General features: G+C 48.9%; 2 protein-coding genes and 7 non-coding genes across 9 annotated transcripts; all 9 read right to left on the bottom strand.

Annotated features, from left to right (window-relative positions):
• Positions 1 to 644: 644 nt before the first annotated feature.
• LOC149360133 (uncharacterized) lies at positions 645 to 2,060 on the bottom strand. Its single transcript, XM_089567791.1, has one exon. The coding sequence runs from the start codon at positions 2,058 to 2,060 to the stop codon at positions 645 to 647; it is 1,416 nt and encodes a 471-aa protein (XP_089423917.1).
• Positions 2,061 to 7,453: 5,393 nt separating this feature from the next.
• On the bottom strand, positions 7,454 to 7,526 carry TRNAR-UCG (transfer RNA arginine (anticodon UCG)). Its single transcript has one exon. It is a non-coding gene; the product is annotated as a tRNA-Arg (tRNA).
• Positions 7,527 to 7,746: 220 nt separating this feature from the next.
• Positions 7,747 to 7,819, bottom strand: TRNAR-UCG (transfer RNA arginine (anticodon UCG)). Its single transcript has one exon. It is a non-coding gene; the product is annotated as a tRNA-Arg (tRNA).
• Positions 7,820 to 8,578: 759 nt separating this feature from the next.
• On the bottom strand, positions 8,579 to 8,651 carry TRNAR-UCG (transfer RNA arginine (anticodon UCG)). Its single transcript has one exon. It is a non-coding gene; the product is annotated as a tRNA-Arg (tRNA).
• Positions 8,652 to 9,965: 1,314 nt separating this feature from the next.
• TRNAR-UCG (transfer RNA arginine (anticodon UCG)) lies at positions 9,966 to 10,038 on the bottom strand. Its single transcript has one exon. It is a non-coding gene; the product is annotated as a tRNA-Arg (tRNA).
• An 8,398-nt stretch (positions 10,039 to 18,436) lies between these two features.
• On the bottom strand, positions 18,437 to 18,509 carry TRNAR-UCU (transfer RNA arginine (anticodon UCU)). Its single transcript has one exon. It is a non-coding gene; the product is annotated as a tRNA-Arg (tRNA).
• Positions 18,510 to 18,732: 223 nt separating this feature from the next.
• On the bottom strand, positions 18,733 to 18,805 carry TRNAR-UCU (transfer RNA arginine (anticodon UCU)). Its single transcript has one exon. It is a non-coding gene; the product is annotated as a tRNA-Arg (tRNA).
• A 101-nt stretch (positions 18,806 to 18,906) lies between these two features.
• LOC149360126 (uncharacterized) lies at positions 18,907 to 19,914 on the bottom strand. Its single transcript, XM_089569201.1, has one exon. The coding sequence runs from the start codon at positions 19,912 to 19,914 to the stop codon at positions 18,907 to 18,909; it is 1,008 nt and encodes a 335-aa protein (XP_089425327.1).
• A 262-nt stretch (positions 19,915 to 20,176) lies between these two features.
• On the bottom strand, positions 20,177 to 20,249 carry TRNAR-UCU (transfer RNA arginine (anticodon UCU)). The gene has a single exon. It is a non-coding gene; the product is annotated as a tRNA-Arg (tRNA).
• Positions 20,250 to 22,555: the final 2,306 nt, after the last annotated feature.

Below are 22,555 nucleotides of genomic sequence, written 5' to 3'. Positions count from 1 at the left end.
ATACAGGTGTAACGGAATAACAATTACAAAGAGGTATCAGATCCAGTGACAGATACGCTCGGTCTAGTCTCGCATGACTTTTCCCCTGAAAATGTGTGTATTGTCGTTTTCCCGCGTTTGATAAAACCATGCCAAAATCTTCAAGGTTATGTTCATTGATTAGCGTGTTCAATAGTTCAGCGCTTTTGTCTCTAACGTGGGGGTTGTTTGCACGATCGTCCACACAACAGACACAGTTGAAATCACCAAGAAAAATAACAGCACTATTACATTTGATGTAGGGTTCAAGGTTTTCGAAAAAAATAATTCGGTCTTGTATATCATTTGGTGCATACACACACATCAGTCGCCATTGCGAACCGGCAAAAAGAAAATTTAAAACAATCAGACGCCCATTTTCACTGACAGTTAGCGACTCCTCAAAAATGCCAGCGCATTTACGTGTTAAGACGGCACAACCACCAGATGTACCTACAGCATGGCAAATAGAAACATTATAATGCGCTGTAAACGCTGCAACCATACGATCTGTCTGCTCCTGGCTCTCAACTTTCGTTTCTTGCACAGCCACAATGTCAAGCTCATTGTCTAGGCAGATGCGGCTGAGCTGGTACTGTCGCCGCCTTGCTGAAAGACCTCGAACATTAATGGTGGCAATCCTTAGTGTTTTCTCCATTATAGCTATCATTTAAGAGCAGGAACATACAGATCGGGCAGTGGAAAGAGACATGTGACGCGTAGCAGTAGCCAGAAATGCTCTTTGCGCGCAGCATACAGTAATACATGCCCAACACTGTCTCCTCTCTCGTACCTTGGTAGCGTCGCGCGAGCACACCGCTGCTTGACCGTCCATTGCTTGGCGTTGTGCTCCTAGGAGTCCTCTGAGGCACAGGTCCCGGCGTCTGCGGGGGCGGTTGTGCCGCCGGTCTTCTGTCCGGCGGGATGTTTGGTTTCGGGCGTAGTGACGCCTGGCGTCCCCCCACCGTTTTAGGTATCGGTTCATCGTTGCTGGGAGAAAGGAGCTCACCGTCGTTTAACATTTCCTTGCTCGATCTTTTACCAGTTCCTCCGCTTGCCTCGACGCCGTCCATATCGACCACGCCCTCCTCAACCTCGGGTGTCTCTTCCGGCTCACCTACGCTTTTGACTGCTTGGTTGCTGGAACCTTCTTTGCAGTGCTCGACATCCTCCTGCTTTTTCTCCGTATTGGCGCTCTCAGGAGGTAGTTCAGGTGGAGCCTTCGGCACGCTGTCGTTACCACCTGAAGCTTCTTCGGCGTCAGCCTCGTCCATGAGGAGTTCGGAAACATCCTCTTTCCCTCTCATTCTAGTGACACTGGCGTACGTCCTGACACACTCGGACTCGTCATGCCCGTAGCGCCGGCAAAGCCCACAACGCGGTTCACGACATTCTCGCCGTACGTGTCCTGTGTTGCGGCACCGAAGGCAAAGCGGAGCCCTCCCCGGGACAACAACTAGTGCCTGCTCCCCAGCAACGCGCACCTGATGGGGCAAATCGTCGACCGACAGGCCCGTTTTGAGCCTAAGAGTCACCAGTCGCGTCGACGACCCTTTGTCCTGTACGCCTTGAACTCGCCACCGTTCCCTTGCAACTTCAGTGACCTTTCCATATGATGAAAAGGCATGGCGTATGTCTTCATCTGGCACGTTATGCAGCATCCAGTGTAGCTTCAGGTGAATGTCTTGATTGGTGGGGTCGATGACCACACAGCGCCGCTCTTTCACTTTTATGTCGCCCTCGCTGAGTATCTTCTTCACACTGTCGCCGCTTTTGAATGTCACTGCCCACACATGGCTCATTTGATACGCCCCCAGGGCGACTACCTCGGACAGCAGCGATAAGCCAGCCAGCGCATCTCGGAAATGTTCCACACGATACGGTCGATACCGCACATCTGCATGCAAAAAAATGGCATTTAAAACAACACGACCTGTTGGCAGCTGAGGAAGAAGCACTTGATATTCCTTGTCGTCGTTGACAACACCCCTAGTACCGCGGCCCGGCTGGGCCGCTGAAACCGCTCCTGAGGAGCCTGACATTCCGTGACCGTCCTGCTCGAAAGCCGAAAATGGAATCCCCAGGCCACGCGGACGGATTCGCCCTCCATTCGCTTTCCCAGGCATAAAAGGTGCTCAATTTCGTAGTCTGTTGGAAAGGAAAGGACGGGAAGGAAACTGTCCTGTTCACTCCACGCGACTCGTTTCACAGCTCTTCTCAACCTTAGCGATCCCTAGGCTTCGTCGCGAAGTGTGCTGCCCCTCTTGATCAGAGCATTTTTCCTTGACAGATGGCAAAAAATAAAAAGGAACACGTCCGCGACAGGACTCGAACCTGCAATCTTCTGATCCGAAGTCAGACGCCTTATCCATTAGGCTTTTTTTTTTCTTTATTGCCTTCAAAAAAACAAAAAAAATACAGACACCAAACTTTGAAAACCAGCAACCTGCCAGATCTTCCTGGCTGGCCATGTCAAGTTTAAAATTCTCTCAACAGAGTCAAATTTTCCATCCTGGGTAGCCAATCGGGTACACATGCTTGCAGTTTCATCACTTCCACAAATCTACGTACATTTTCCCGAAAATACATGCGGGCTGGTCTAGCGTCAGAGTCGCAGTAATACCCCGCCATTCTCGAGCGCCATATACTATGGAGGCCCCAGAGCATTACCTGATCAAACGGGAACCCGTCCTGGTTTAAATTGCCAAATATCTGATACCGTGGGGATGAAGCGTGAGTTCTCTTTTAAGTGTTCGTTGCAAAACGTCCCAAAAAAACACACCCTCCCAACAGTGAAGAAACACATGGTCTATTGATTCAGGGCACTTGCATATTAGGCAATGCGAACCGCACGGTAGGAATAAACCCCTTCCCTCCAAAAACCCTTCACCTGATAGTGTCTCTGTATGCAACTTGAAGAAAGTTTTGGTTCCTGGCTGTACTTGCATTCTTTTTACTCTTTTCAGAACATCCCCTCCGTGGCCTCCATCGTACAAAGCTCTGTACATTGGCACTGGAAAAACAACATCACACAGATCTGCGTACAGCTTTTTCCGCTTCACGTCACTTAAATATTCTCTCGAAAAACGCACAACAAGAAATTTAACGCTATCAGCAACTTCTCTGAAGTAACCTAAAGTTCTTCCGGAAAAATAATTTGTTCCCACAACAAAATCAGGCAAAACACGGGTCAACCTTAGTTGACACATAGTTCTCAAAAAAGGGTCACGCACATCTCGAAAAAAGAAAAACCTGTTTACAAGCTGGCGCAGAAACAGATGTCCTAGCCCAAGGCCACCATCTTTCACACGTCTAAACAAATTCGTCCGTCGGCACCGTTCCCAGGTCGAGGACCAAACAAAAACAGCTAAAATGCGATGTATCTTCTGTATATTTGCCCGGGAACAGTGCAACACTTGCATGACGTACCACAGTTTGCTTAAAAAGAAGAAGTTACACACCGTCGCTCTCGCAAAGATTGATAAATGTGCCCCCTTCCATCTATCTGATTTTTCCTGTAGTTCGTTCGCTTGTTCTTTCCAATATGCATCACTGTCCCGGTAGCAATTTAGAGGCACTCCTAGGTATTTTGGGGGGATAGTTACCCGAGTCACATTTGCAAAAATATCTGGGGTTGATGGCCAACCCCTATGCCAAAGTCCCTGGCACTTTGCCCAGTTCACTTTACTTCCGGTTGCCTTCCTGAAACTGTCAACTGACACAGCAGCCTCCCGTATGCTCTGCTGATTCACAGCAAACACCGCTAGGTCATCCGCGTACGCAAGCAACTTGACTTCAGCTGCCTGCAACCTAAACCCTTGAACAGCCTCGTTCTTAATAATGTTCAAACATAGTGTCTCTATGTAAATGGCAAACAAAAGTGGACTAAGGGGGCAGCCCTGGCGTACCGAACGTTGCACCCGAATGGGGGCCCCCAGACTCTTGTTTATAATTAATCACGTAGTGCAGCCGCGGTACGCCATGGCCACGCCCTCTCGAATTACGGAACCTACATTCGCGTGGTCCAGAATAATGAGCACAATTTCGTGGGCGACACAGTCAAATGCTTTTTCGAGGTCTAGTTGGAGGATGGCCACACATTCATTAGTCAGATCACAACACTCCAGAACCGATCTTGCCGTGTGTATGTTAGTCATAATTGATCTCCCCTTTATCCCGCACGTTTGATGAGGGCCGACAATATCCTGAATTACTGACTGCAGTCTCCTTGCTAGCACTTTCATTAATATTTTATAATCGACATTAGTCAAGGAAATTGGCCTATAAGCTGTGGCCTGCTGGAGCTTTTCCTCGTTATTTGTCTTGGGAATTAAAATAGTGTGAGATAACCCGTATGACAGCGGCAATCTGTTTATTTCGTAGGCTTCATGGAACAACGCAGTCAATATTGGCGCTATTTCGTTCTTAAACCCCTTATAGAAAGCTGCACTTAAGCCGTCTGGCCCAGGCGAATTTCCCATATTTAAACTATCGATTGCTTTTTCGACCTCGAGTTCTGTGATTGGCCTCTCTAATCTTTTCTTCGTGTCCTCGTCTAGTCGTGGCATAGCCATAAGAAACTTTTCTTTGAACACGTTTATGTCGACCTCCTGTTTGTTAAAAAGCTGCTGATAATATTGGAAGAAGCCTTGTCTGATATGCTCGTCATCTGACGATAGCATGCCGCCCCATGCAATCTTATCAATGTGATTTTTCTCTGCATGAGCCTTTTCCAATGCCAGTGCTCTTTTCGAGGGCGTCTCGCCCATGTTCCAACTTTCCGCCCTTGCCCGCACTAACGGTCCTTGGTATCTGTCTTCTTCCATCAACGCAAGCTGTTCTTTTATTTTCCTAATATCTTCTATCCATTTGCCGGGTGCCTTACATTCTTGCTCATGTAGTTTTTCCAGCAAAGCCTTTAGCTGGGTTTCTTTGATTTTCTCCTGGTACCGCAGGCAACTGGACCTATCAATGGCTTTTATTTTAATCTGTTCTTTGCACATCTCCCATTGCTTCCAGATTTCGTACAATGTGCCCGGCCTTACTTTAATGAGTTCATTCAGTACAACCCGTCTAAAGGCTTCATCACTGAGCAATTTGTTGTTAAATTTCCATAACTCCCAGCTAAATGCATTTCTTCGTTTTTTGGTGCCGAATACGCATTTCACTAAGCAGTGATCCGTGAATGTCATGGGCACAACTTGTTATTCATTGCATACGGGAATCAAATCCAGCGACACGTAAATTCTGTCAAGGCGCGCGTGGCTCGAACGTTGGAAGTGCGTGTACTGTACGGCGCGCGCTCCCCCCAGGTACTCAGCCACATCTTCCATATTCCACTCGCTTGTTAACTGGCACAACGCATCAGTGCTCTTGTCTCTGAAGCAGCGTGTGCTGGTTTTGTCCCTAGCATTCAGTGCACAGTTGAAATCGCCCAGCATTACAACCTGCCTCTCCGTACTTAACTGCTGCATAACATTATCGAAAAACGCTGCTCTTTCCTCAACAATCTTAGGAGCATACACACAAATAATGCGCCACTTAGCATTGCAATGTGCAAAATCGGCTACAACACACCGTCCTGACAGACATGAGTAGTGAGCCTGTACAATCAGTCCGGGCAGCTTTTTGACAAACAATACACACCCAGCCGATGTCCCTACCGCGTGGCTCACAATGGCGTAAAATCTAGCCGTGAAACGTTGCACCATGCTCCCGGTCTCTTCCTCCCCATCAACCTTTGTTTCTTGCACGGCAAGCACGTCGATATCATGGTCACTTAGCAGGGGGTGTACTTGGCTCTGCTTCTTTTTTGCTGCCAATCCCCTGACATTTAACGTGGCTACTCTTAAAGGGGTTTCAGGCGCCATTTTCATAAAGGGTGAAAAGACCGAAAGCATGGTGCTTACCTTCCTCGTCTAGCGCGCGGCTAGACGCCGTCGTTGGAACCGCCTCCGTCTGGTGCGAGCGGCTGAACTGGCAGCGGGGGCGCTGTATCCGCAGCACGCCTCTCCGAAGAAATGTTTGGCCGCGGACGTAGTGCGGACCGCCGGGATTGGACTGTTTTTGCTGGCGGCTCGTCGACACCGGGGGCTGCTGCCTGGTCCCCTTCGAGGTCGGTCTGTGTGTGGGGTCGCTTGACTGGGGCTGTGACGCTTGGCGAACGAGTACCGCTGGTGTCCGGGTGCTCCTCACCGTTATCCTGCTCCATGTCGTCTGCCGGCTGAGGTGACGTCTCTTCGTCTGACCTAGGGAGGTCAGGTGTAGCGTCACTCCTCCCTGCATCGCTGGCAGCATTGATGTCTCGTGCGGAGTCCCCCGACGAGTCTGTCTCCCGTGCCTGCGTACGCGCTTCTCCGGTTCCCTTTGCCGCCTCCTCTGCCTCTACTACGTCCATAGTGAGCTCCGCCGACCGCTCCCTCGTTCCAGGTCCCGCGGCCGAAGCGTACTTGAGCACACAGTCAGCCTCCTCATGTCCGTATCGCCTACATTTTCAACATCGGGGCACCTTACATTCGCGGCGGACGTGTCCCGTGCCTCGACAGCGTAAGCACTGCATCGCCCGCCTAGGCACCACGACAAGGGCTAATTCCCCGGCGACTCGCAGCTGGTGCGGTAAATCATCTACCTTGATGCCCGGCTTCAATTTCAGGAGGACCGTCCTCGTGGTGGGCCCCTTCTCCTTGACCCCTTGAACTCGCCACCTCTCACGGGTCACATCGGTCACATTCCCAAAAGCAGCAAAGGCCGTCCGGATGTGATAATCTGCCACGCCGTGCAACATCCAGTGGAGTCGCAGCTTCACTTGTTGGTCTTCGGGATCGATGATGAGGCAGCGGCGACCTTTAACTTCCAGTTCCTTGAACGCCGCCAGCTTCTTTGTTGCTTCTGTGCTGGTTAACGTGACAGCCCACACATGGTTGATCTGATACGCCCCCAACGCCAAAACGTCGGGGAGCGCACCAACATTGGCAAGAGCGTCACGGAAATCCTCGACCCTGTATGGCCTAACCCGCACATCGCCGTGCAAAAAAGGCGTGTTAAAAACAACGCGTCCGGTCGGCAGAGTTGGCAGAATAATCTGGTACTCGCTATTTTCGTTGTCCTCGAGCCTGTTTCCGCGGCTGGAAAGGGCCGCTATCGCCGCTCCGCTGGAGCTCATGATCCTGCGTCCGTCACGCTCGGTGGCTGGAAGTAGAATGAGGCCACGCGGACGGATTCGCCCTCCATTCGCTTCCCAAGGCATTAGAGGTGCGCAATTTCGTAGTCTCTGTTGGAAAGGAAAGGACGGGAAGGAAACTGTCCTGTTCACTCCACGCGACTCGTTTCACAGCTCTTCTCAACCTCAGCGATCCCTAGGCTTGGTTGCGAAGTGTGCCGTCCATCTTGGTCAGTGCGTTTCCCCTTGACAGATGGCTAAAAATAAAAAGGAACACGTCCGCGACAGGACTCGAACCTGCAATCTTCTGATCCGAAGTCAGACGCCTTATCCATTAGGCCACGCGGACGGATTCGCCCTCCATTCGCTTCCCGAGACATAAGAGGTGCGCAATTTCGTAGTCTCTGCTGGTAAGGAAAGGACGGGAAGGAAACTGTCCTTTTCACTCCACGCGACTCGTTTCAAAGCTCTTCTCAACCTTAGCGATCCCTAGGCTTGGTCGCGAAGTGTGCCGCCCATCTTGATCAGAACATTTTCCCTTGACAGATGGCTAAAAATAAAAAGGAACACGTCCGCTACAGGGCTCGAACCTGCAATCTTCTGATCCGAAGTCAGACGCCTTAGCCATTAGGCCACGCGGACTTTTTTTTTTCTTTATTGCCAGCTAATACAGTGACAGGTCACACAAATGAATACGTACATATATACTGAATAAGCACGTTAGCATGCGATGCGGGTATTTCAAAATTTCTTCAGACACACCAAGTCATCAAGGATGGTAACCCACTCAGGGGGTTCATTTTGTGCACGATACACTTCTCTAATATATGAAACACTTTCGATTAGGTTATCGCGCGTAGATCGCACATTGGCATCTGCGTGCCGAAAAGCCATTCTCGTCCTCCACAACCTGTGGAGGCCCAGGACCATGAACATATCAAAAGGTATCCCTTGATCGCTTTCAACTGGCAGAAATCGTATTCCATAGGGTGTTATGGGGAGATCTTTTTTTAGAGTGCGCTGCAAAATATCCCAGTGGAAGACTGCGTCCCAGCATTCAATGAAGGCATGTTCAATTGTTTCCGGCTTTTTACACAGTAAGCAATCGGTTGTCCAAGGCACGAATATTCCTTTCTGTTCCAGCCATACTTTAACAGGGAGTGTGTTTAGGCCACGCGGACGGATTCGCCCTCCATTCGCTTCCCGAGACATAAGAGGTTCGCAATTTCGTAGTCTCTGTTGGTAAGGAAAGGACGGGAAGGAAACTGTCCTGTTCACTCCACGCGACTCGTTTCACAGCTCTTCTCAACCTTAGCGATCCCTAGGCTTGGTCGCGAAGTGTGCCGCCCATCTTGATCAGAGCATTTTCCCTTGACAGATGGCTCAAAATAAAAAGGAACACGTCCGCTACAGGACTCGAACCTGCAATCCTCTGATCCGAAGTCAGACGCCTTATCCATTAGGCCACGCGGACGGATTCGCCCTCCATTCGCTTCCCGAGACATAAGAGGTGCGCAATTTCGTAGTCGAATGCTGAGTCGAATCCGAATTCGACTCAGTGGAAACCTCAGCTGTCATGCAGGCATTGCGGAATCAGGGTGTGGAAGAGTGCTATGTGAAAATATTGGAAGATATTTATAACTATTGCACAGCTACTATAGTTCTCCATAAAGTCAGCAATAAAATTCCAACACGGAAAGGTGTCAGGCAGGGAGACACGATCTCGCCAATGCTCTTCACTGCCTGCTTACAGGAGGTATTCCGGGGACTGGAATGGGAAGAGTTGGGGATAAGAGTTCATGGAGAATACCTGAGTAATTTACGATTCGCTGATGACATTGCCTTGCTAAGCCACTCAGGACAAGAACTGCAAAGCATGATCAATCAGCTAGACAGGCAGAGTAGAACGGTGGGGCTAAGAATTAACATGCAGAAAACCAAAGTAATGTTCAATAGCCTTGCAAGGGAACAGCAGTTCGCAATTGGTAGCGAGGTGCCAGAAGTAGTAAGAGAATATGTCTACTTAGGGCAGGTAGTCACCGCAGATCCGGATCATGAGAGGGAAATAACTAGAAAAATAAGAATGGGGTGGAGCGCGTATGGCAGGTTCTCTCAGGTAATGAATGGTGGCTTACCAATATCCATGAAGAGAAAAGTATATAACAGCTGTATCCTACCGGTACTCACCTATGGGGCAGAAACGTGGAGGCTAACAAAGAGGGTTCAGCTTTTAAGAACAACGCAGCGAGCTATGGAAAGGAAAATGATAGGTGTAACGTTAAGAGATCGGAAGAGGGCGGAGTGGGTGAGGGATCAAACGCGGGTTAATGACATCCTAGTTGAAATCAAGAGGAAGAAGTGGGCTTGGGCAGGGCATGTAATGCGAAGGCAAGATAACCGCTGGTCCTTAAGGATAACGGAGTGGATTCCAAGAGAAAGCAAACGTAGCAGGGGACGGCAGAAAGTTAGGTGGGCGGATGAGATTAAGAAGTTTGCGGGGATACAGTGGCGGCAACTAGCAAAGGACAGGGTTAATTGGAGAAACATGGGAGAGGCCTTTGCCCTGCAGTGGGTGTAGTCAGGCTGATGATGATGATGATGATGATGATGAATTTCGTAGTCTCTGTTGGTAAGGAAAGGACGGGAAGGAAACTGTCCTGTTCAGTCCACGCGACTCGTTTCACAGCTCTTCTCAACCTTAGCGATCCCTAGGCTTGGTCGCGAAGTGTGCCGTCCATCTTGATCAGTGCATTTCCCCTTGACAGATGGCTAAAAATAAAAAGGAACACGTCCGCGACAGGACTCGAACCTGCAATCTTCTGATCCGAAGTCAGACGCCTTATCCATTAGGCCACGCGGACAAATTCGCCCTCCATTCGTTTCCCGAGACATAAGAGGTTCGCAATTTCGTAGTCTCTGTTGGAAAGGAAAGGACGGGAAGGAAGCTGTCCTGTTCACTCCAAGCGACTCGTTTCACAGCTCTTCTCAACCTTAGCGATCCCTAGGCTTGGTCGCGAAGTGTGCCGTCTATCCTGATCAGAGCATTTTCCCTTGACAGATGGCTAAAAAAAAAAATGGAACACGTCCGCGACAGGACTCGACCCTGCACTCTTCTGATCCGAAGTCAGACGCCTTATCCATTAGGCCACGCGTTCTTTTTTTCTTCAACATGGTATTTATTACAGTGATGTAATGTTCTATGTACATGAACTATATACAAGCCATTATGAAAACAGTGGTAATCAATACATATTCAAAAGACATACACTAGAAAAAGGGCAATGCAGAGCACATCACTAATAGTGAATGCCACTCCGGTGTCGTACTCAGTCCGGGCATACTCGTCTCTTAAATGAACAACCATTCGACTGAAGTGATCCTTTGTAGACACAACAGGTTCACAGTGTCTGTCCATCATGCGGGTTTTCCAGAGGCTGTGCAGTCCAATCAGAAAGAACATGTCCAGGGGTTCATCAACAAGTGGCAGCGCAGTGAGATAGCGAACAGAATGTGGAGTCAGATGAATTTTCCGTGACACTACACACCCAATAGTGCGTTCATACCTGCGAACAAATTTAGTTCATGTTTTACCCAACCTCATTGTGTCTTCCAATGTTTGTGACCGTCCGTGTTTGTGGGGCATAATGCAAGAGGTGTATTGGCTGTCTGTTTCCTACTTGTTCGTTTTTCTCCTGAGTTCCTTTTTTTAGTGTCGAGGAAAAAGTTGTATAAGGATTTGATTAGTATGCTCTTCCCTCCGCCCATGTACCGCTCTCTGTATTTTGGTTTACCGGGGCATGACGTACTCAAAAGAGTACGTAAGATGCCAGTCTCGCCGTGTACAAAGACCTTTTTCATGACGTACTCGAAAGAGTACGTAAGATGCCAGTCTCGCCGTGTACAAAGACCTTTTTCTTTAAGTTACACACCGATACGTTGCCCGTTAGAACATGGTTAGATAAAAAGGGCATTTTTGTGTCTACCGTTAATTGCCGCCTTTGTGATGAACCAGAAACAATTGAGCATTGTTTCATCAGTTGCAAAGATGCAGTACTCTTCTGGGATATCCTGCAACGAACATTTAAAAAAAGAATTCATCTGACTCCACATTCTTTTCGCTATCTCACTGCGCTGCCATTTGTTGATGAACCCCTGGACATGTTCTTTCTGATTGGACTTCACAGCCTCTGGAAAACCCGCATGATGGACAGACACTGTGAACCTGTTGTGTCTACAAAGGATCACTTCAGTCGAATGGTTGTTGATCTAAGAGACGTGTATGCTGTTGGGTTTGGGTAAAATTCACGCAATGTACTGAGCGGCTCTAGTCTTGAGAGCCACTCCGGAGGCTCCGCGGCGGCTTTTCTGAATGGTAAGAAACATGTCCATACTTACGCGGAAGTAAATTCTGGCAGGTCTTGCGTCTCTGTCACAATGACATCCTGCCATTCTGGAGCGCCATATACAGTGGAGGCCTGTCAGCATTATTAAGTCAAAAGGCACCCCATCCTCATTTTCAACACATAAGTACCGGATGCCATACAGGTCTAGTGGAAATTCTTTCTTTAAGGTTCGCTGCAATACATCCCAAAAATAAACCCCTTCCCAACAGTGTAAAAAAAACATGGTCTATTGTTTCCGGCTTTCTGCAAATTAAACAGTGAGATCCCCAGGGTAAAAATAATTCTTTTCCCCTCTAAAAATTTTTTAACCGGTAAGGTTCCGGTGTGCAGCTTAAAAAAGAAGGTTTTTGTTCCTGATGGCACCTGCATGGTTTTTTTAACTCTTTAAAACATCTTTGCCTTGGCCTCCACTGTACAAGGCCCTGTACAAGGGCACCGGGAAAACTACATCGCACAAAGCACGGTACAGTTTCTTTCGTTTCACAGTCGACAGAAAGTCATTTGAAAACCGCGCGGAAAGAAACCTTACACTGGCAACGATTTCCCGGTAAAAACCGGTGACCCTACTGTAAACCTCAGCAGTTCCGACTATGTACTCTGGAAGCAGATGCCGCAGCCTAACTTGGCATACGGTACGCAAAAACGGGTCTCTTGTGTCCCGAAGAAACAAAAAACGAGTGACCAGCTGTCTCAAAACCAAATGGCCCAGTCCCAGCCCGCCGTCTTGAACCCGTCGGAACAGGTTGGTCCGGCTGCAGCGCTCCCATTCAGACGACCAGATAAAGATGGCGAAAATTCGGTGTAGCTTTTGAACACTTAACCGTGAACAGTGCAACACCTGCATGACGTACCAGAGCCTGCTGAAAAAGAACAAGTTGCAAACAGTGGCTCTGGCGAAAATGGACAAGGTCGTTCCCTTCCACTTATCCGCTCTCTCCCGTATCTCTTTAATCTGTCCTGTCCAATACTGTTCACTGTCACGGTAAGCAGCGAGTGGAACGCCCAAGTATTTATCTGGCGTCGTCGTCCAAGGCACGCTGGCAAACCGCTCAGGCGTAGATGCCCACCTTCCATGCCACAGCCCGAGGCACTTCGACCAGTTAACCCCGCTTCCTGTAGCTTGGCTGAAATCTCGTACAGATTGAACGGCCTCGCTTATGCCTCCCTCGTCAACGGAAAACACAGCAATGTCATCAGCGTACGCCAAGAGCTTTACTTTGGCTGCTTGTAAAGTTGGTTTATGGGGTTTAACGTCCCAAAGCAACTAAGGCTATGAGAGACGCTGCTTGTAAAGTGAATCCGTTAATACTCCTGTTTTTAAGTATCTTTAAACAAAGGGTCTCCACATAAATACAAAATAAAAGGTGGCTGAGGCGGCAGCCCTGGCGCACCGAACGCTGCACGCTAATGGGGGCCCCCAGACTCTTGTTAACGATCAATCTCGTCGTGCAGTTCCGGTATGCCAGGGCCACACCCTCGCGGATAACAGAACCAACATTAACATGGCCTAATACTGAAAACAAAAGTTCATGGGCAACGCAGTCAAAAGCCTTTTCTAAATCGATCTGGAGAATAGCCACCTGACCATTAGTGTCATCACAGGTTTCTAAGAAACTGCGCGCAACGTGAAGATTTCTAAAAATAGACCGCCCTTTAATCCCGCAGGTCTGATGCGGACCAACTAATAAATGAATCAGCCGCCGCGGTGGCTCAGTGGCTATGGTGCTCGGCTGCTGGCCCAAAAGACGCGGGTTCGATCCCGGCCGCGGCGGCTAGAATTTCTTTGGAGGAGAAATTCTAGAGGCCCGTGTGCTGTGCGATGTCAGTGCACGTTAAAGAACCCCAGGTGGTCGAAATTTCAGGAGCCCTTCACTACGGCGTCTCTCATAGCCTTAGTCGCTTTGGGACGTTAAACCCCACAAAACAAAACCATAATAAATGAATCACTGTCTGCAACCTTCGTGCCAAAATCTTCATGTAAATTTTGTACTCGACGTTAGTGAGTGCTATGGGTCGGTATGCTGTTACCAATCGTAATCTGTCTATGTCGTCCGTCTTAGGAATCAGCACAGTATGGGACGACCCATAGGACGGAGGCAGGGCTTTTACTTTATAGGCTTCATTAATGATTACCTGCAAGACCGGGGAAATTACATTTTTAAATTCTTTGTAGAGTGCCGCGCTGAACCCGTCCGGTCCAGGCGACTTACCTGGGTTTAAACTGTCTATTGCTTGCTCAACTTCCCCTTGACTTTTCTGCTCTAATCTGTCTTTAGTTTCGTCGTCCAGACGCGGCATCTCGGCTAGAAACGCCTCCTTAAATGTGATAACATCTACCGGATGCGCTGCGAAGAGCGCCTGGTAATGCTGGAAAAAGGCTGCTTTGATGTGATCGATGTCCGTTTTTGAAACACCTCCCCATTCTATTTCGTTAATGTGATTTCTTTCGGCACGGGCTTTTTCTAAACCAAGCGCTCGTTTCGTTGGCGTTTCCCCTGCAGCCATGTCTTCTGCTCTTGCCCTCACCAATGCTCCCCGATAACGTTCTTGTTCGATTAGCTCTAGCTTTTGCCTCTATCCATTTACCAGGCGCTCGGCATTCCTGTTTTATCATCTTCTGAAGCAGTGCCTTTAGCTCCATTTCCTCTTTTTTTGCTTCATGACGTATACAGGTGGCTCTTTCTATTGCTTTTAATTTTAAAGTTTCTTTAGTGAGCTCCCACTGCTGCCAAATCCTCATGTTACTACTTGATTCTATTTTTGCTATTTCTTCCCTTACAGCTCGGTTATAAACTTCGTCCTGAAGTAGCTTGTCATTTAACTTCCACATTTCCCACGTAAAACCATTCCCCTTCTTAACGATTCCTATGCAACATTGAACTAAACAGTGGTCAGAAAATGACCGGCACTACACCATAACTATTGCATTTAGGTACAGTATCCGCGGATACATAAATGCGGTCTAGCCGTGCATGACTTGAGCCCTCGAATCGTGTGTACTTTACAGCCCGCGTTCCTTCAAGACACTCAGCCAAATCCTCGAGGTTGCAATTCACAATCATTTGCAACAACACTTGAGTGCTCTTATCACGGAAACTTCGGACGCTTGTCTTGTCGCACGCACTAAGAACACAGTTGTAATCGCCCATAACAATGAGCTGCCTGTCCGTGCAAAGCCGTTCTTCGACGCTTTCAAAAAACGCGGCTCGGCCATCAACCACATTAGGTGCATACAGACAAACAATGCGCCAGTCGATGTTACAGAGCGAAAAATCGATGGACACGTATCGACCCGACATGCACGAATGATGACCGTGTACCTCTATCCCCGGCAACTTCTTAACAAAAAGAATACAGCCAGCCGATGTGCCTACAGCATGGCTAACGACGGCAAAATACCTAGACGTGAAACGTCGCACCATGCTCCCGGTCTCTTCCTCACCGTCGACTTTAGTCTCCTGCACTGCCAATATATCAATATCTTGCTCCGTTATAAGTCGGTACAACTGGCTTTGTTTTCTTTTACCTGCCAGGTCTCTGACGTTTAAGGTGGCGACTTTAAACGGAGTTGGAGAAGCCATTTTAACTTAGGAAGAAGAGACCGAAAGCATGGTGCTTACCTCCCGCGCCTAGCATGTCGCTAGACGATGCCGTCGCCGCCGGTGTCATCCGGCGTGAGCACGTGCTCCTGGTCAGGAGGCGGCTTGTCGTAGCCACGCCTGTCATCGGGAGAAAGGCTGTAACCAGTCGCAATTTATCTATTTGATCCGTTTTAGGAATGAGCACCGTGTGGGATGACCCATATGACGGAGGCAGTGCATTTACTGTGTAGGCTGCGTTAAAGTTCACGTTCAAGATTGGGGCAATTTCGTGCTTGAATTTTTTGTAAATGTGAGCGCTGAGCCCATCTGGTGCCGGCGATTTACCGGGGTTTAAACTGGCGATTGCATGCTCCACTTCGGCTTCAGTGATAGCCATTTCCAATCTCTCTTTTACGTCATCACCGAGACGTGGCATCGCTGCCAGAAACTTCTCTTTTTAAACGTGATAGTGTCTACCACGTGGGAAGCGAAGAGCGCTTGGTAATGCTCGTTGAAAGCTGCCATTCTATTTTGTCGATGTGGTTTCTTTCAGCGTTTCCTTTTTCCAACCCTAGCGCTCGTTTTGATGGCGTGTCCCCTGCAGCTATGTCTTCTGCCCTTGCCCTCACTAACGCTCCCCGATACCGCTCTTCTTCCATCAATTCGTTCTTGCTTTGTTTTCCTCACATCTTCAGCGCTAGAGATTCCTGTTGAAGCAGCCTATGGAGCAGCTTCTTTAACTCTGTCTCTTTCTGTTTTTCTTGAAACCGTATACAGGCAGCCCTCTCTATTGCTTTAATTTTCATAGTTTCTTTAAACAGCTCCCACTGTTGCCATATGTGCATATTTTTACCGGGGCCTATTTTTGCAATTTCATCTTTTACTATGCGGGTATACAGTTCGTCCTGCAGGAGTTTATTATTGAATTTTCACATTTCCCACGAAAAAGAATACCCTCCCTTTACCATCCCAAAACAACATTTAACTAAACAATGGTCTGAAAAAGATACTGGCACAACTTCGTAACTATTACATTCAGGTAAGACATCAACGGATGCATAAATGCGGTCCAGCCGTGCATGGCTAGAACCCTGAAAGTGTGTGAGCTTTACTGCACGCGTTCCCTCAAGACACTCTGCCACATCTTCCATGTTCCATTTCTCAACCATTCGCGATAACACTTGTGTGCTGGCATCTCTAAACGGTCGAGGGCTTGTCTTATCTCGCGCACTAAGAACACAATTAAAATCGCCCAGGACGATCAGCTGTCTGTCACAACGAAGGCGCTCTTCGATGCTATAAAAAAACTGCGCCCTTTCTTCTGCTTCATTAGGCGCGTACAGACAAATAATCCGTCACTCGACGTTATTCAATCGAAAGTCAAGGAAGACACACCGGCCCGACACACAAGAGAAATGAGCTTGCACTTCTAGCCCCGGCAACTATTTTAGAAAGAGAACACAGCCAGCCGATGTGCCTACTGCGTGGCTAACTACAGCAAAAAACGAGGACGCGAAACGTTGCACCATGCTCCCGGTCTCTTCTTCGCCGTCGACTTTCGTCTCCTGCACAGCCAGTGCATCTATGCCGTGCTCCGTTAAAAGCCGAAAGAGCTGGCCTTGCTTTCTCTTCCTTGCCAGACCTCTAACATTCAGGGAGGCGACTTTCAGCGGAGATGCAGGAGCCATTTCTACATAAGAAGAAGAGACCGAAAGCGTGGTGCTTACCTCTCGCGTCCAGCACATGGCTAGACGCCACCGCCGCCGTCGCCGCCGGCGTCATCCTGAGCTTGCACCTGGCCCAGCTCGGAACCCGCCTTGTCGCCGGCGCGCTTCTCGCTCGCAAGGTTAGGGCGCGGCCGAAAAGTGGCCCGCCTTGCTTGAGGAGTCTTTGCTGGTGGTTCCTCTACGCTGGGCGCCGCCTCCTTGTCGCCGTCGGGGCTGGTGTCTCCATGGGGACGCTTCCCAGGCGTAGCCACAGTGGTCGCACGGCCACCGGTGTTCTGCCGATGACCCTCGGTCGGCTCCTTCGCTACAAAGTACATGGGCACTGGTAGGCTTTTTGCATCCCCTGAAGTCGCCTCCTTTGACTGAGGCGAGGCTCCCGTTTGTGGCTGGAGTCCTGGTCCACTGGCAAGGGGGGGCGTCACCGCTTGAAGTCGCCGACGTGTCCAGCGACACGGGGAGGTTGCCCAACTCGTCGGTACCCCTCGCTGCGTCCTCAGCCTCAGCGACATCCATAAGCTCCCCGCTGTCTCCTTTCCCTCCGAGCCCGGTCGCAGACGCGTAGGTACGGACGCAGTCCTCATCCGCATATCCGTAGCGCCTGCACTTGGAGCACCTGGGAACCTTGCAGTCGCGACGAACGTGACCCGCGCCGTGGCAACGCAGGCACTGCATCGGCCGCCCGGGCACCACCACGAGAGCCAACTCGCCGGCGACGCGAACCTGGTGGGGCAGGTCGTCCACCTTCATACCTGGCTTCAACTTGAGCAGCACTGTTCTCGTGGTGGATCCCTTCTCTTTTATTCCTTGAACGCCCCAACGCTCCCGCGTCACCTCGGTCACGTTTCCGAACGCCGCGAAAGCAGTCCGGATGTCGTCGTCAGCGACGCCGTGCAGCATGCAATGCAGGCGCAGCTTTACTTGCTGATCCTCCGGGTCGAAAACGATGCACCGGCGTCCCTTTACCTCAAGCTCCTTAAAGGCGGCTAATTTCTTCGCGGCTTCTGGGCTGCTGAAGGTTACCGCCCACACGTGGTTTACCTGGTACGCCCCAACGCCACGACGTCGGGCAGCGCACCAGTGTTGGCGAGGGCGTCCCTGAAGTCTTCGACCTTGTAAGGTCTCACACGCACATCTCCGTGCAAAAAAACTGTGTTTAGAACAACACGTTCGGTGGGCAGGGTAGGCAAAAAGATCTGATACTCCTTGTCTTCGGCGCTGAACCTGTTTCCGCGGCCATCGATGGCCGCTGTCGCCGCTCCGTGGGAGCTCATGATCCTGCGTCCGTACACGCCAGTGGCCGGAAGTAGAATGATTAGGCCACGCGGCCGGATTAGGTTGTTTCCCTTCCCAGAGCAGAAAACCTGAAAATATTTGGGAGTCTCTTACGAAACAATAGTGTGGGAGAGGAAGTCCTCTGGTTGCGGGACGTGGCGTATTTCCCAGCTCTTCTAATCCACATCGTATCCCTACGCGTGATACTAAAAAGGGCGGAACCGCAATCTTTACCAGTGGAAGCTGGATGACTGAGGTCTAAAAGTAAAAAGAAAACGACCGCGGCAGGACCCGAACTTGCAGTCTTCTGATCAGAAGTCAGACGCCTTCTCCATTAGGCCACGCGGCCGGATTAGGTTCAGTTTGCCTTACCGAAGCAGAAAACCTGAAAATATTTTTGAGTCTCTTTGGAAACAAAAGTGTGGCAAAAAAAGCCCTCTGGCTGCGGGACGTGGCGTATTTCCCAGCTCTTCTAATCCACATCGTATCCCTACGCGTAATCCTGAAAAGAGCGGAACCGTCATCTTTATCTGTGGAAGCTGGATGACTGTGTTCAAAAAGTAAAAAAGATACGACCACGGCAGGACTCGAACCTGCAGTCTTCTGATCAGAAGTCAGACGCCTTGTCCATTAGGCCACGCGGCCGGATTTTTTTTTTCTTTATTGCCTGTTTTGACAACGATAACAACCAAAAACACAAACAAACCGCTAAAACACGTGAACCGGCCTACGGTCAACGTGGTTGTTTAAAACTTCTTGAGGGCTGCAAGTTCATCCAGCACGCCAAGCCATTCGGGTCGCTCCGATTGGGCTCGGTAACATTCCCGCACACGCACAACACTTTCAATGAAATTTTCTCTGACAGGTCGAATGTTCACATCGGCATTTCTCACTGACATCCTGGTTTTCCATATGCTGTGGAGGCCCAGTAGCATGATGAGATCATAAGGAACATCTCGGTCATCTTCTACCGCTAAGAACCGGATTCCATACGGCGTGATTGGCAGGTCTTTCTTTATTGTTATTTGTAGAATGTCCCAATGGAATACCGGATCCCAACATTCTATAAACACATGCTCGACTGTCTCAGGCTTTTTGCAGAACATACAGTTAACCGTCCATGGCACAAAAATGCCCTTTCGTTCTAGCCAGGTTTTAACTGGCAGAGTGTTTGTATGTAGTTTGAAGAAAAAACTTTTCACGTTAGGATTTACTGGCATACGTTTCACCCTTTTCAGAACATCTTGCCCTGGGCCTCCGCAACCAAGCTGTCGATACACTGGTGCAGGCAGCATGACATCCAACAAATCTTTACACAGTTTCTTTCTCGACACAGAACTTAAGTAATCTAAAGAAAAGCGCACTTTCAGCATGTTAAAAGCCGTGACAACTTCGCGCCAAAATCCTCTTACGGCTGTCGTTCTTTTATCAGAACAGGACACCAAAAACTCCGGCAAAGCATTGCGCAGGCGCACTTGCACAAAAGTACACAAAAATAGATCATTCTGGTCTCGCAGAAAAATAAAACGCGACACAATCTGTCTGATAAACAAATGCACAAGCCCCACTCCCCCTTTTCGAACCGAAAGAAACAGATTTGTCCGACTCGTACGTTCCCATGTGCTTCCCCACACGAAAACAGCAAAGATTCGATGTATTTTTTGTATGGTTACGCGCGACATGAACAATATCTGCAAGACATACCACACTTTTGCAACCAGGAAAAGGTTGCAAACAGTTGCTCGTGTGAACATAGATAGGTTCCGGCCGTTCCATGCTTGAGGCCATGCGGCCGGATCAGGTTCAGTTTGCCTTCCCGTAGCAGAAAACCTGAAAATATTTTGGAGCCTCTTTGGAACCAAAGTTTGGGAAAGGAAGGCCTCTGGCTGCGGGACGTGGCGTATTTCCCAGCTCTTCTAATCCACATCGTATCCCTACGCGTGATACTAAAAAGGGCGGAACCGCAATCTTTACCAGTGGAAGCTGGATGACTGAGGTCTAAAAGTAAAAAGAAAGCGACCACGGCAGGACTCGAACCTGCAGTCTTCTGATCAGAAGTCAGACGCCTTGTCCATTAGGCCACGCGGCCGGATTTGGTTCAGTTTGCCTTCCCGAAGCAGAAAACCTGAAAATATTTTGGAGCCTCTTTGGAAACAAAAGTGTGGGAAAGGAAGCCCTCTGGCGGCGGGTCGTGGCATATTTCCCAGCTCTTCTAATCCACATCGTATCCCTACGCGTGATCCTGAAAAGAGCGGAACCGTCATCTTTATCAGTGGAAGCTGGATGGCTGTGTTCAAAAAGTAAAAAAGATACAACCGCGGCAGGACTCGAACCTGCAGTCTTCTGATCAGAATGCGTTCAGGAGGATGCGTTTTTGAGAAGTTTGGTGGCCCCGCCAAGGTGGCTCAGTGGTTATGGCGCTCGGCTGCTGACCCGAAAGACTCGGGTTCGATCCCGGCCGCGGCGGCTGAATTTCGATGAAGGCGAAATTCTGGAGGCCTGTGTGCTGTGCGATGTCAGTGCACGTGAAAGAAACCCAGGTGGTCGAAATTTCCGGAGTCCTTCACTACGGCATCCCTCATAGCCTGAGTTGCTTTGGGACGATAAACCCGATAAACCAAACCAAACCAGAAGATTGGTGAAGGTAGTGAGTATTTGGGCTGCGGATAAGAGACATTCACAAGAAAGAAGACGAGACAGGCGCAAACTGACAACTGGGTTTTACTCGAGGATATACATTTATACATATGCTGGTCAGCACAAGCACAAAAGGGTATTAAAAGCTGCTAGCTGAAACAAAAACAAAAAAAGTGAGGTGTGTTACCGAGGGGATAACGAACCCGCAGCTATAGCACATGGTGTTTCATCTAAGACGTACGTTTACAGAATTTTTTAAAAAAGGCTTTTTGAGTCTGTAGAGAACTTTTTACGGCAAAACTTTCTCAGTGGTGTAGTACATCATAATACAGCTCAGACGTCCTAAGTAGCATTCTGGTTAACTAATATTGAACAGTTAACTTTTAGTGTAGTACCATTGGCCTCCTTTATTATTCAGAGGCGTGCGTGGCCGAATTTCGATGGAGGCGAAATTCTAGAGGCCCGTGTGCTGTGCGATGTCAGTGCACCTCAAAGAACCCCAGGTGGTCAAAATTTCCGGAGCCCTTCACTACGGCGTCCCTCACAGCCTGAGTCGCTTTGGGACGTTTAACCCCATAAACCATAAACCTATTCATAGGCGTGCGGCTCACCATAGTCAATATCCATATCACTTGCGCGAATTTCGAAAATGGCAACAAATTTTGGCGGTTTCGACGACTCATATGCCCTGTAGAGATTGCTTTGCGTGAAAGCTTCTTGAAAGCGCAACCAAGATTTGTTGGGCCTCAGCGGCGAGGGTAACTGTGTTTTAGAAATTCTAAAAGCTGCTATGGATAATGATTACGGGTTGCTACATGCATCTTAATAATTAAGGATGGTTATGGTAATAGGTTAAAAAGAGTTGATGTCAGCGCGGCACGAAAGAAACAAGGACAAGAGAGGCACAAGAACACAACAGGACAGGCGCCTGTCTCGTCCTTGTTCCTTTCGCGCCATCCTGGTATCAGCTACAGCTATGAACCAACTAGCCCAAACAAAAGTACTTCTTTAGTTAAAGTTAACTATTGAATTTTAGTTAACCAGCTTGCTAGTTAGCACGTCTTGGCTGTATTCTAATGTACTACACCGGTAAAAATGCTATGCCTGAGAAAGCGGTCTTCTAACCAAAAAAAGTCTTTTTTTTAGCTTGTGCAAACTGTTAGGTGAAACACTCTCTATATAGATACGTTAAGAAGAGATTCCTTTAGCCGAGGAGTACACTTTATGCTCGTTATATACTGCTTATCTCTTTAAAACCTGATCGTTGACATCAACATGATGTACTGCCGACGGTCACTCTTTACCAAAATTTTCCATTCCCTTGGTTCTCTATTCATTTGATTAATATATAACATTGTTTTAATTCTATGAACAATTCAGGAAACGTATTAAAGCGAACGTGCAGTAAACTGACCCGCCTGTCTGTCTTGTTGCCAGAACTGGTACGAAAGGAAGAAGAAACGTAAGACATGACAACACAGGACCAAGTGGGGTATGACATTTGAGAATGCGCTCAAAATGTGTGCCAGCTGCTGGTAAAGGTCAGGCCTTATCTCTTGTGCGATATGTCTTGTGCACGGCAGTGCACTCAGCCTCACAAATATGATGATGATAACATTTATTATACTCGTATATGTCAGTATTCGCAAGCCTAGTTGCCGCGGTGGCTCAGTGGTTACGGCGCTCGGCTGCTGACCCCAAAGACGCGGGTTCGATCCCGGCTGCGGCGGCCGAATTTCGATGAAGGCGAAATTCTAG

This window comes from Amblyomma mixtum, chromosome 2 (genome assembly GCF_055824585.1).
Source record: "Amblyomma mixtum isolate Tamu chromosome 2, ASM5582458v1, whole genome shotgun sequence".
NCBI lineage: Eukaryota > Metazoa > Arthropoda > Arachnida > Ixodida > Ixodidae > Amblyomma > Amblyomma mixtum.
This window is presented reverse-complemented; position numbering and strand designations above follow the sequence as displayed.